Source organism: Kogia breviceps, chromosome 14 (genome assembly GCF_026419965.1).
Source record: "Kogia breviceps isolate mKogBre1 chromosome 14, mKogBre1 haplotype 1, whole genome shotgun sequence".
NCBI lineage: Eukaryota > Metazoa > Chordata > Mammalia > Artiodactyla > Physeteridae > Kogia > Kogia breviceps.
The window spans coordinates 35,753,309-35,767,950 of NC_081323.1; the positions used below are offsets into that span (position 1 = coordinate 35,753,309).

Genomic DNA, 14,642 nt, shown 5'->3' on the forward strand with positions numbered 1-14,642 from the left:
GCATGCATTTTTATTTTTCTTCAGTATTTTAATTGATTGCAAAGTCACTTTAATCTGTAGTTTAGTACCTCTGATAGATACATTAGTATTTGAGTGCCTTAGAGTTACTATATGTTCCTGTTGTAGCTTATAAGAGATCATACCAGGGTTTCTTACATTTACAGTTAATTTTTTACTCCTGTATTATTAAGACTTTCACAAAGTTTTGTCCTTGAATAGGGAAAAAACAGAGTTCCATGAGTTAACCCACATTTTAGAGATTCAGAAAGTAAAATTTTAGTACTGGAAAAAAATCAATTTAAAGTAGGCCATCAGAGACTTACCACTAAAATTTCAACCTGGAAGGAGCTTGCTTCTAATTATATTTTCAGAAGTAAGCTTTTAATAGAAAGAAATACATTGCCATTTTGTTAATGTGTTCCTGATGTTTTATCCATTGAATTACGGGATACATGACAGAATTCCATCCAACATTATTATTGTGGCACAAAGCACAAACAGGAAAAAAATGAATTTCAGCTGTTTGAGTGAAAATGTAAAAGTGTGATAGGATGGAAAGAATGTCGTGGACTATTTTTTATTAATTTAGAGAAAAAAACTATAAAAACATTTACTTAACCAATTTTTTTCACATCACCTTTTTGAAAATATAAGGACAGTCTGTTAACATTGATGTTTCACAGCTGAATGCTTAATAATGTCAGACATATTTAGTGACCAGTTTGTAGCTCATAGAAGGGAGGGTCTTCTGTATGCTACTTCTAAGTTTTCCTTTACTGGGGACATTTAGTCAATTCAGTAAGTCTGTATGTTTTGCATTAAAACCCAGGTTCTGAATTTATGTTTTTGACTTGGAGAATTACAGTGGAAATATAGAGCAAACAAACTTTTCACATATTAGTTTTCTTTGGTATTTTTTGCCCATGAATTTTATACTGTTCTGTTGTATTATAATTATTTTTATGAAATTAGGAAATGTAAATGTGAATATTTTCCACATGAGGAAATTAATTGCACAAACTTCTAATTTATTCATTTTTATTCTTAATGTATTAATGAGATCCTGAGAGTAAGCATGCTTGCTTACTATCAAATGGAAAGGGCTCATTATTCTTTGTTTTGGATTACAGGCAACTTCCTTTATCTGTATCATCAGCATGAATGGCTAAATCCATTTATCAGATGTATCCCAACACTATTCAGGCTCCTTTTATTGACCATACATTTTAAAGCCACACTGTTGGATGGTGGGAGACATAAAGAGGAAAAAAGTGCCATCCCTGCTATCTTGCTTGTAGGGTGAAAAGTCCAAGGATGTTACATGACTACAGGATTATTTTGAAATATGAATTTTAATAAAAAGAGATTCCCAAGTGTAATATTGTGACCATGTTAACTTATATTGCAACTTATATTTATTATAAACAAGACCTAAGTCATTTAATTCATTTTGTATTAAGAAATTTAAGTCTGATTTTGATATGCTATTATAGAGTATCTGACGTTGTTTAGAAGAGTGCTGCAGTGACTGAGATTAAACACAAGTTAGAAGTAAATTATTTCTGTGTATTAAATGAAATTGATTTTTTTGTTAGGTGATGATGGAGTCAGTGTAGAAGAAGATGGGAAAACAAAAAGAAGCCAGAAGGATGATGAAGAACAAATTGCTAAATATAGGCAGCTCTTGCAAGTTATTCAAGAAAAAGAAAAGAAAGGCAAAGAAAATGATATGGAAATGGAAATTAAGTGGGTTCCAGGTAAGAATTAGATACTAACTAAATGTTCACTTGTTTTCCTTCGTTTTGGGATGTTGGATATAAAAGAAAAGAAGATCAACTCTTTGGAAACATAAACTTTAAAAAGCACGTTTTCAAGGAGTGTTTCAGTGAGGAAGATAACATGATATCTGCATGCATGATTTAATTCACTTTAGCACCAGCGTTTTCTACTCCTGCGGCTTATTCTTTGTCTCTTTAATTTATTAACTACAAATTATCCATTTATAAAAGTAGACCTTTCCTAGGTTTTTTTTGGTTTTATTTTTTTCATTTATTTATTCATTTATTTAATTTTTGGCTGCATTGGGTCTTCGCCGTTGCATGTGGGCTTTCTCTAGTTGCAGTGAGCAGGGGCTACTCTTTATTGTGGGGCGCAGGCTTCTCATTGTGGTGGCTTCTCTTGTAGCAGAGCACAGGCTCTAGGCGCACGGGCTTCAGTAGTTGTGGCACATGGGCCTCAGTAGTTGTGGCTCGCGGGCTCTAGAGCACAGGCTCAGTAGTTGTGGCGCACGGGCTTAGTTGCTCTGCAGCACATGGGATCTTCCCGGACCAGGGCTCGAACCCGTAGGCGAATTCTTAACCACTGCGCCACCAGGGAAGCCCCCTTTCCTAGGTTTGATTCCAGTATTCTCAGGTTATAGAAATTTGAATCCAGGCACCATGTATTCTAAAGTCATTAAACTTTTTTCAAAATATGTTATTAATAAGTGGACTTTTCTCCAGTAACTGCTACTAGACTTTAATTAGTGGAGTTTCACTAACACAAAATATGTAATACATAGTTTTCTGTCTCAGTTGTGCAATTTTTGAGTATTTTTGAACAAAGAAGTATAGCATCGTAAGTGGTTTTTATAACTGCCTTGAAGAGTTCAATAACCCAATACTAGTGCAATAACATTAAAATCATGTCGAAGCTAAACAAAGAAAAGCTAGGATAAACGAGGGTTGTTTTCCAGCATATGTATTTTTTCTTAACAATCCTGGGCAAATCAGCATGTACCTTTGCAAATAATGTGGGGTTTTTTTGCAGATTACTGCTTTTTACATATATGTATATCTTTTAAAGTTAGGTATATTTTTTGACAAGGATTCAATTCTTTTAGCCTCAATTTGTCTCTAGATGAAAAAATACTACTTATAGCACCATTGCATTAACTGTTCTATATTCAGTTCTGTTTCTTACACTAGTATGTTTTTGCACTGAGAGTAAAACATCTGTTTTCTTAGGTTGTTTTTATTTGGGGGGGGTGGGGAAACTAGGATATTTTGATATTTGAGGATTTATTGACTCTTGCAGTAAATTTATTAGGATATACACATATCTTCTGCCTATTTCTATGGGAACATGGTGCTATGTTATAACCCATTTGTTTTAAATGTTTGGCTTTTGCAGGAAGTGGTGGTAAGAAAAAATGAAGTTTAGTATTGTTACCCTATGAACAGTGGTTGAGAGAACTCAATTAATTTAGCCTGGAGAGGAAAAGTCTAAAAAATGACTTAATAGCTATTTTCAAGTACTTGGAGGCTGAGTATGTAAACAGAGACTTAATCTCAAGACTTAATCTCACATACTACCTCAGAAGTCAGTGCTTTTACCAGTGGATAAAAGTTGAAGGAAAGTAGATTTCAGTGTAAGGTAAAGAGGAATTCTCTATAGCATTAGGATTGTTCATCAGAAGAGCACAGAGGCTGCTTTAAGGAGTTGAGTGTCCTTTATCAGTAAGTCTCACAATAAGGCAATACAACCATACCACTCAGAGATGTGTGAAGAAATTTTTTTATATGAGGTCCTTGGATTTATGATTCCAAGAAATGTTGGATTTTGTCTTTTAGTCAAGTATGTTGTAATTGTAGCTTAATTCTAATCTTAGAATGAGCTTATTGAATGAAGTTATTTTAAATGAACATATTTTAAATTGAGGTATTCAGGTGACTATTTGAGAAAGAAGATTTAAAATAAAGTTGATTGCAAAGTTTTATATTAAATATTTTAGAGCTATGTTGAGTGGGCCAGATCTAACCTTTGTCTTTATTAGTATGGTTATGTAGTGCAAATACCAAAAAGTGATACATAGGAAGATTTAAGCAGTACAGTTTTCCTAGGATAAACCTCACTTAGGCATGGTTCATTGTACCTTTTTTATATTCCTGGACTCAGTTTAGTAATGTTTCATAAAAGATTTTTGAACCTGTGTTAATGAGGAATATTTGTCTACAGTTTTTGTTTCTTGAAATGTCCTTAATTAGCTTTTGGTATCAGAGTAATGCTGATCTCATGTGATGAATTAGCAACTGTTCCCTCTTATATTTAGCAGTACATTTTTATCTTGATTTTGCTATTTGTGGATGTGATACTAATGTCATATAAAATATTTTGAAAATGTAAAATGAAAAATTAGCATCTGTAATTCCATTACCTTTATTCAGCCACTGAGTGATTAGGTAGATTGTGGTTTAATTTATCATTTCTCTATTGTTGAATATTTAGTCATGTTTCTGATCTTTCATTACAATAGGCCCATGGCATTGAAAAGAAATTTGATCTAAGGCTGTTACCATTCCCAAACCCACAAATATCAGTACTTCCTTAGATCTCTTCACTTTTATCACCAGCCAAGTAATAGGCTTGCTATTTTAGGGCCTTTTACTTATAAAAACAATTTTTTAACAAAGATGCTTATTCCCCCCCACCCACCCCATTTTAGAAACGTCTGTGCATGTGAGAACTTGTAGAGACCACAAGGAGAAGCTAATGCTGGCAGTCAGGCTCACTCATCAGTTAGTAACATGACTTCCTCACTCACATAGCCGCTTTACATATGCTATGGATCAACCTGTGGTTCTCTCACAAGCTGTTAAAAGTACCAGTGTCCAAGCCTCAAATTTTAAATCGCAGATGCCAAACATCTAGAATGTTATAAATAATCTATAGCTTTTTCCATATTTTAAATTATTTTCATAGGCTAGCTTCCCAGAAATGGAATTACTAGCAAAGGACACGGACACTTTTTGTGTCTTGAGATTACTGCCAAATTGCTTTCCAAAAGGGTTGTACCAGTTTTTAATGCCTTCAACAATGATGAAAGTGCCAATTTCATGGCATTATCATCAACATTTGCTATGTGATTTTTACTCTTAGATGAATGAAGGAAAGTTGATATTTTGCTATATAATGCATTTTTTAAAGTGTTTAACCATAGTATTTTTGAAGGCTCCGTATGGGGTATTATTACCCTGTGAATCTTTGGTATGGATGTGCACACAAGTGCGTGCGTGCGTTTTCTTTGTGTATGTAAATATAAAGGGTCTTTTACATACTAGACATATTAAATGAGAAAAATGAACTACTCTTTCAGGATCTCAGTTTACTTATTTGGAAAGTGGGACTAATAATACCTTTCTTGCTTAATTTGAGATATTATAGAGTACTTTGTAAGCTACAGAGTACTATTCATGTCACACGTGTATTTTGTTGAATTTGTGTCTTAAGAAATGTATGTTCCCAGTAACAATTACTCTGAACCGCAGGACTTTTTTGATGTTATACTTCAGTAAACCACAGAGGGTCAGTATGAGATTATAGTATATCATGCATCAGTTTTTCTGTGGCTTGAATTTCCAAAATATTAAACTCTGCAGAAAAATAAGTACTCTTAATAATCATTAACAGTTGCTGCACTTGGTGTGGCTTGAAAGAAATTTTAGTTTAGACTGTTTAAACTTCCTATCTTTTTACGTTGGATTATACAATATAGTAACATTAGGACTTTAATTCTTCGAGGGTAAGTTTTAAGGGAGGCAGATAACAGGTACATGGGTGTAACAACTGGAGTGAACTACTCTTTCTCTTGATGTTTTAGTTCCTCATGGAGGTGTGATAATACAGTGTTATTAATTGAGATTATAAATGATTTAAAATGTTGAATTTTAAGACATTTAAGGAATGTTGTAATTCATTGTTTTGATGTGGAGTAACATTGACCATCTCAATGTGTTGCTAATAAGGTATCCTGCCTGACTCATTTTGATGAGTAGAGAAAGTAACACATGTAATTAGCATATTGAGACTTTATCCATGAATGTGCCTCATTAGGGAATTTGTAATATATATGTAAATAAAGCATAATGAGTTTTATCTCATATATTAAATAACCTCCCCTAATAATTTGTGATAATAATTTTTTGTTGGAGACACTGCAAGCCGTGTATTTTAGTCTTTGAAATTTCATCCAGAATATGAACAGATAATGACATGTTTCTTTGTCTATAATCTTAAAGGAGATTAGATATGATAAAAGTCCTCTTTTTCTTAGTTATCTCCTGGTTAATAGACACAGGTGAAAAGGATATCTGGTCTTTTTTCTACTCATCATCCTGCAGTGCCTCAACTTGCCTTCAAATATTGAGCATATGCCAAGAACCATTCTAGACACCATGTGAACAAAACATACAAATCCTTGACCTCATAAACCTTATATTTCTGGTTAAAGGGAGACAGATAAGTCTTTAGTAAGAAAGATATTTGAGCAGAGACTAAAGGAAGTGGAGGTCAGGGGTGCACCATGCAGAGGGGATAGCAAGTGAGTGGCCTTGAAGCTGTGGCTTATCTAGTGTGTTGAGGAGCAGCACAGAGAACAGTGTGACCACAGTGAGTGAGTGAAGGAGAGAATAATAGATGATGTCAGAGAGGTAATGGGGCCAGATCATGAGGGTCTTGCAGACCATTTTAAGGACTTGAATATCTCTGAGTGAGATGAGAAACCATTGGAGTGTTTAAGCTGAGGAGCAATAAGATCTGACTTGGTTTTTTTCCAGTCTTATTGACATATAATTGACATGTTACTGTATACGTTTAAGGTGTACAGCATAATAGTTTGACTTACATATATTATAAAATGATTACTGCAATAAGTTTAGTTAGCATCCATTGTCCCATAGATCCAATAAAAAGAGGAGCTGACTTTTTTTTTTTTTTTTTGCTGTATGTGGGCCTCTCCCATTGCAGAGCACAGCCTCCGGACGTGCAGGCTCAGTGGCCACGGCTCACGGGCCCAGCCGCTCCGCGGCACGTGGGATCTTCCCAGACTGGGGCATGAACCCGTGTCCCCTGCATCGGCAGACGGACTCTCAACCACTGCGCCACCAGGGAAGCCCAAGCTAACTTACTTTTAACAGGACTAATCTGGCTGCTCTACTTGAGAGTAGATTTAAAGTGGCAGGGAAGGAGAAAATTGGGGAGATCAGTCAAGAGGCTATTGTAATAATCTTGAGATAATAAATATTGTGGGTTGGACAGGTTTTCAAGGGAACTTCAGAAATTCTCTCTTCGTCACATGTAAGATGCTTATTATATATTGAAATAGACATGCCAAGGAGATAGTTGGATATCCAGTTTAAAGTTCAGGGAAGAGGTCAAGACTGGAGATATAAATTTTAGAATCTTCATTGTACAGATCTCTGTAAGTAAAGAACACCAACAGTGATTGTAGGTAGAAAAGAAAAAAGGTTCAAAAATTGATCACTTGGAGTACTCCAGCATTTAGAGGTTGAGGAGAGGTGAGCAGGGACCATCCAGAGGCAGCTGGGAAGAAGCTACCAGAAACAAAGGAGGAAATTCAAGGTTGTGGGGTATCCAGGTGGCCAAGTGAAGAATGCATTTCAGTGAGAAGATGGGTCAGTAAAATCCAGACTAAGAAAGACCATGGGATTTAGCAATGTAGAGACCATTTGAAGAGTTTTGGTAGAATGGGGAGGATGAGCCTAATGGGGTTAGGAGAGAATGAGGAGTGGAATTGGAGACAGTTAGGAGGGACAACTCCTTTTTCTAAAATATTTGGCGATTAGGAAGTTGCAGGCATCATCACACTTCATCCTTAAAAAAATACTTTGGCATGTAACTTCCAAACACAAAGACATTCTTCTACATAAGCATGATGCTATTATCACACTAAGGGAATTTAATATCATTAAAATAGTCAAATTTCTCACTCATTCCAGTAATATTCTTTACAGTGTTTTTTCCTGATCCAGGATCAGTCAGTTTTAAAGTGTCTACAGTAGTTGACTTATAGAATACCCACAATCTGGATTTGTCTGATTGTTTCCTCACAATTCAGCTGTAAAGTTTTAGGCAAGAATTTTGCATGAATGATGTTGTATACTTCCCATTGCTTCACATCAGGAGGCACATAATGTCAGTCTGTCCCATTTTTTGTGCTGTTAACTTTGCTCACTCAGTTAAGGTGGTGTCCTACTGATTTTTCCATCATAAAGCTCCACTTTTTCTTTTGTAACTGATAGGTAATTTGTGCAGTGTGTGAATATCCTGTTCCCCAACATTTTACTTGGTGATGTTATAGATTTTTATAGATTTATAGCTCCTTGCTTGAATCAGTTATTATATTGTTGGTTGCAAAATATTGATTTTCTGTTTCTGTCATTTCTTCTACATTTATTAGTTAGCATTCTAACTTATGCTAGTAGAACTCCCTCTAGAAACTGGAAGAGAAAGTGAGATCAAGAGAACATTTTTCTTTAATATGAGAGGAAATAACAGCATGCTGTATTACTTCTGGGAGTGATCCACAGACAGGAAAAAATGATGCAGAGAACTACATTCTAAAGTAGGCCAAAGGAGTTGGAATGTTTTTGAGTGGAGGAATTGGCCTTTGGTAGATGTGCAAGGACATTTCATCCATTGTAACAGGAGAGAAGGGAAGGAATATGGTCACAGAGGGTAATGAGTAGAAATGGTGGTGGGAGCTTGTGGTACTCTTCTATTTCCTTATATTTGCCTAGTGAAATGGGAAGTAAAGTCATCAGCTGAGAGTAGGGATGAGCAGGGGAGGGGGGGATTGTAATGATGGGCCATAGTATCTATGTTGGGTTAGGAGGGAAATGAGGGTATATTGGGGGTGACGGATGGGGGAAAGGTCAGAGGATTGATGGGCTTTAGGTCCCTGTGAGACAAAAGAATTGTTAGCCTTGGGGTACTAGAGAGAATAAAATGGAAGGATTGGAGCTAGTGGTTGAGGAGTAGGATACTTGAAATTAAGATTATAGTGTGTTTGCAGTTTGGGTGATGACAGTTCTAGTTATGGGGGGAGTTTCTGAGATTACAGGGAGTATGGAATAATAGTCAGTTGCCGCCAGCCGAGGCGGGTCCTCAAAGTGTAGCAACAATCGACGAGAGGGGGTAGGGAACTGAACGCACCAAGGTATGGGATCAGAAGGGCACAAGCAACTGATGGTTGCAACGCAAGTTTAATAACAAAGCATAGCCATATATATACCCCTAAAGCAGGGAATTTGCTTAGTCATGCCTTATGGGCATCAGCTGGTTGATTGGCTTCTCGGCTTAGTCACGCCTTATGGGCATCAGCTGGTTGATTGGCTTCTCCGCTTAGTCACGCCTTATCGGCATCAGCTGGTTGATTGGCTTCTCGGCTTCTCCCTCAAAGGCACCAATTTCCCCTCCAGGGTTGCTTTTCCTAGCTTTAGGGAACAACCAGGGACTCCCAGTAACTGAGCAGGTCCCTGGAGCGATTTGGCCAAAGGCCATCTCCTTTTTTTATGTTCATACCATAAAGTCCAGGATGCATACCAAGGAGAGTACAATCGGGCCCTGAGGCTTATGAGGGTCTTAATGGCGCCTTCCTCAGAGGGCAATGCTCGCCACATTTCCCCCTCTTTTATTTTTTAAAGCTTGATAATGGAATTTCAACCCATACACCTCCTGCCGAAGAGCAGCAAGAGGAGACAGCCAACAATAAAGCGTAATAAACAAGGTAATGCAATTAACATCAACAATACACATGACCCCACAGTAATCAATCCTGTGAGTCCATTTTGAAACCAATGCATTGGGTTTAACCATTGAAGCTGATCCAAGAGTCCTTGAATTAATTGTTGGGGCCCGTCTTCTTGTAGACGAGCTTCTTGAATTGCTTGTATTTCCGCATTAAGTTTTTGTATGTCCAAACTAATGTGTCCATCAGTCAGTGAACTGTGAGGCACGGGGTGTTGGAAGAGTCATCTGTGTGGATATTGGAATCACCAAGAATTATGACAGGGCTAGAATTGGAGAGAGTGGCAGTGAGCCAAAGTTTAGCTGTTCAAGAAGTGAGGGGTGTGACTATAGTCATTAGATCTCTGCAGTAACAGGGGAGTAGGTGGTGTAGTCTGATAACATATTACTAAAAGTTGGGGACTTTAGGAGGAAGACCAGCCAGTGGACTGGAGTTGGCAAGTGAGTAGCAAGATGAACAGACTGGGGGAGAGAAAAATTCACCACCTAGAAGAGCTGCAGGCGAAACAGTGTCCTCGGAGAAGAACCAGGTTTCAGTGAGACTCAAATTAGCAAGGGAATGAATAAAGAGGATTTTGTTAATAACTCTTAATGACTGATTATGATGGACTAAGGTGTAGAAATGTTCTTTTGGGGGAAGGGTGAGAATGGGAATATTCAGCATATTTTTAGGAGAAGGGATGATTTGGAAGTTGTGGACTTCTTGTGATGACAGAATTAAATAGAGATAAAGGATATAATGAGATGAATACTGACCTCTTAAAGCTGTACTAGTGGTGAGACTGTCAGTGCCTGGGCAGATCTTGTTGGAAACACCCAGAGCTGTGGGATTCTTAGTCTTTTGAAGGAGACATGGAAGGCAGAGAAGAAGGAAGGACTCCTTGCTGTCTCACCCTGCAAGAGGAGTCTTTCTTGACTCCCACGCATGGAGCATGGAGCATGGAGCATGGAGGCGAGAGGTGGGGTCGCAGCTCCTCCTCCCTCTACTTACTCTTTCCTCCACGCTTCACAACTGTAGTTCTGTTTGATTCTGGTATCTGTTCTTTATCCTTTGTACTTCCTTTTTTCTCCATCTTTATTCCATCTTCGTTTCTCTATTCAGTGACCCAATGGGAAGCTTAAACACAGAGACATTAATGACCTGTATCTGTGGCTATTGTATTATTCATTCTTTATTTAGAAGTAAAATGTTTTGAATCAGTTGGGCATTCATTTTGCTAGGCAGCCCGGTTTCAAACATTTTAATTTTCAGACATCTCAAAACCTGTTCACTATTTACTTTTGGCTATATGTCTTATTTCCGTTTATTGCCAGTGTATCCATTATTTGAAATATAGTCTCAAAACTGTTTTTTTGGTCAGAACTTTTAAAATAACCAGATGTTTAAAATTTTGAGTTCAGTGTAGAGGAGAGCATTAAATGGAAAATTAAAATAAGCTAAGAAGAATTTGCAGTTTGCTTTATGTTTTGGTGATGGGGAGGAAACCAGTTTGCAGTGCAGTATCATAACTTGTACACAGCTAGTACATAGCTTGAATTTTAAAACTTAGGTGTCCATTCCTTCCTTAAATCATCCAGTTAACAGGTTGACTATAAGGGCCTTGTACGGTAATAAGCTGAAACTTTTACCATGCCCCCCTCCAAAAAAAAAGAAAAATTAAATCATTTGTGGAATGTGTAATAAAAATGAGAAGCAGCTAGGGTTATCAAAAAACAGTAGTAGCATATTTTCTCCATAGAGTTGCCAGTAAATTTCTCAGAATTTCCTGGATTATTTTAACAATAATTTTCTGTTAGTATTAAGATTTAAGTTTTTTTTTTAAGTTTTCCAAGAAGCTTTTAAAAAAAGATCTAAAGCAAAACTGAAGATATTTTTATAATAGTAGTAGTTTCAGAAAGTGCTAAAAATTCCCATATCTTTTGAAGTTTTAGGTTAATTAGTCTGCTGTTTTAGGATCCCAATTAAATACATAAATCAATAAGTGCTTCTGGTTGCCAGCATCTAAGCTGATTCTCTTAATGTGGTCCTTTCCCTCTCTGCCTGTGTGTCATGTCAGTTGTACTGTTTGCATCTGTAGCTACTATTTCCAGACAGTAGTACTTTTTTTGACTTTGCCTTAGATTTACAATCTGCCCAAAGTCGGTTCAAGAACAGAGAGTATGTTTCATGTATTGTTTTCCCGGCAGCCCACAGCTATGGTGATTTGTTTGAAGTTGTGAATTCTTTGGTCTTTAAAGTAGAGCTTTTGCCTATTCTGTTTGAGGTTGTCCCACGTCAACATTCTATATACTGACTGCCTGGCTAGCACACTGTCATTTTTCACACACATGTTCCATGTGTTATTTTGACAGAATTCACTCAGACTACTTTCAGCAGTTTCATTATTGCTGTTCTTTTTTTTCTAAGATTGAAAAGTCATATAACCTTATACTACTTTAACACATTTGGTTTTTTTCCCAATTTTTTTGCGATAAAATATACATAACATAAACTTTACCATCTTAACTATGTTCAAGTGTGTAGTGCAGTGGTATTAAGAACATTCATACTATTGTGCAGCCATCACGACCATCCATCTCCATATGCATTTTCATCTTTATAAAACTGAATCTCTATATCCATTAAACAACTCTTCATTGCCCCTCCCCCAGCCCCTGGCAACCACCATTCTACTTTCTGTCTCTCTGATTTTGGCTACTCTAAGTATCTCATATAAATGGAATCAAACAGTATTTGTCTTTTTGTCACTGACTTATTTCAGTTAGCAGAGTGTCCTCAAGGTTCATCCGTGTTGTAGCATCCTTCTTAAGGCTGAGTAATATTCCATGGTATGTATGTGTGTATGTATACGTATATATGCCGCATTTTGCTTATCTAATTCATCCATTGATGGACACTTGGGTTGTTTCCATGTTTTAGCTATTACACATTCATTTTTATCCATTATCTTCTACAGGCACATGTAGTTGATTATACTTCCATTTTACATTCTCCTTTTTTGTTTCATTTCTCATACTTATTTTTACATGTTTCTAAATAATCTTTTAATCATAATGCCTGCATCACACTCCATTGTGTGTCTAACTTATGTTTTAGGGTCTTTCTAATGTTTTGCTATTATGGAGGACATAATAACCTTATATTGAATTTTCTTAGGGATAAATTCCTACGAGTAGAACATCTTCATGCCTCATATCATTTATCTTGAAACAGTTCTATTAATTCATGGTGCTAACTAAAGAGCTTATTTTTTAATTTATGAAGGCTCCTCAGAAATGCTGATAAAATACACAAAATCAAATCTAGTTTCTACAGTTGGCTCAAGGTTTGAAGCCACATAAAGGAAAGGGCATAAGTACTTTCTGTAGATCTTTGGTTTGATATAAAACTTAATCCCACTTTGGGACCATATGCCATGTTCCTGCGCTCTGAAAGATTTGCCAGCCTTTCTCAGTGCCCTTTTGGTTAGACCATTGTAGACAACTGCTCACTGACTATCATTATGCAATGATAATTTAAAACTTTGAGGTTCAAGGTAAAGCTGGTAAAAATATTGTGGCTTGAACCAGTAGCTAAGCAGGTTGAATCTGCAGGTATCGTGTGGGAGGGCCTCTGTATTATTTTCAATACACAGTGACACTGTTTGCCTGATGTAATCTACTAGGGGAGGAGGGTGTACAAGTACTTTCCTCCCTCTAATGATAATCTTCATTGAGGGTGGGGGATAGTTCTCATTAAATGAGCTATCAAGAGATAGCCTTAGCTCAATCTACTCATTCAGTGACATGGAAAACTTTTATCTCTAAAATTATTTGGCATAAACTTGAAAATCTGATCCTATGTATGTCAAAAGATGAGTGCCAATAATTTGACTTGGGCGGGTTCCCTTGGTGTTTGGAATGATACGCCTCAGTGGTAAATTGAAACATGCATTTTGAAGGCATATGCTTCTCTAAGAATTGGCTTGCATAAATTAGGGATATCTGTCTGCCTTGGACTTCACCAAGCTTTTCCTAAGCATTGTCACCTTAGATTGTCATAAAATATATTTCATTTTAGGTTTCCATTGCTGCTGCTTTCTGTGGAAGCGTAGAGAGATTTAAAAATATTTTTAAAGTAATTTATTTGGATTCATAATTTCGAGCCAGAAGCAGACTTCTCAGGGTGTGGGAACAGTTTGGTCTACTGCCAGGATCACATGTGTGACAATGTCTAAGAATCCTGTCTTCTGATTAATCTAAGAATCCTGTCTTCTGATTAATAAGCTGCTCTGAAGGTTTGAAAAAAAAAAAAAAAAAAGCCAATGGAAGGCTTTGCGTATTTGCTGTTGAACACTGCAGGCTTCTAGGCATACATGTTGTTAGTTGGTATTCCAAGATTCTGATATCTTTTTGGACCCAAAGAATGCTTGACCCATCATAGATTACTTCAGTAGATTTCTGTCAACAGAGAATCCCTAAGAACAGAAACAGTGCTAACTTATAAAACAAGCCATGGATATTTTGAAGTCCTAATTTTCAGTGTTACTTTCATTCTCTATTAATTCTCATTCTGTAACTTTTTCAGTGTTGCAGTGGAGGACACTGCCAATGAAATAAACTGAGTTAATTACAAATACTAGAAAAGGAGTAAACCTTAAATGGTACTCTACTTCAGAGATCCCCAACCAGCATACCACCTGTGGATTACAAATTTGCCTAGGTATTGATCCCTTTAGCCTTTAGACCAACCAGAGCCCCCAGATTCGTTTCCTTCTCTGGTAGCCTCCTCCATTTACTCCAGTGTGCTGTGCAAGCATTATTTTTTATATCTATCATAATAGGAAAAAGGTTGGGAAGACACTGCTTTCCTAATAGTTATTTGGGAAGTCTTTTTAGCTGTAGTCAGAATTACAGTTTACTTATATAAACTCAGCCCAGTATATGTGGAAGAAAATACTTAGATTGCAGCAAGAAAAATCTAGCTTAAGAGGTTGTTAAATGTTGAAATGCTAGCGAGGTTGAAGTGCTTTTCATTTCTTTTCATTTTTATTAAAGAAAGATTTTTTTGCGTAATT

General features: G+C 36.6%; 1 protein-coding gene across 4 annotated transcripts in view; it reads left to right on the forward strand.

The window, feature by feature from the left end:
• Positions 1-14,642, forward strand: part of ESF1 (ESF1 nucleolar pre-rRNA processing protein homolog) — a 71,859-nt gene that overhangs the window by 19,638 nt on the left and 37,579 nt on the right. For all 4 annotated transcript variants that reach the window (XR_010836671.1, XM_059038985.2, XM_059038984.2 and 1 more), the window contains exon 9: positions 1,596-1,757. Coding sequence is in view for 3 of the 4 variants with exons in the window: in XM_059038985.2 (XP_058894968.1) it covers positions 1,596-1,757 (162 nt within the window). In the remaining variant the exon portion in view is untranslated. The remainder of the gene's footprint in view (positions 1-1,595; positions 1,758-14,642) is intronic.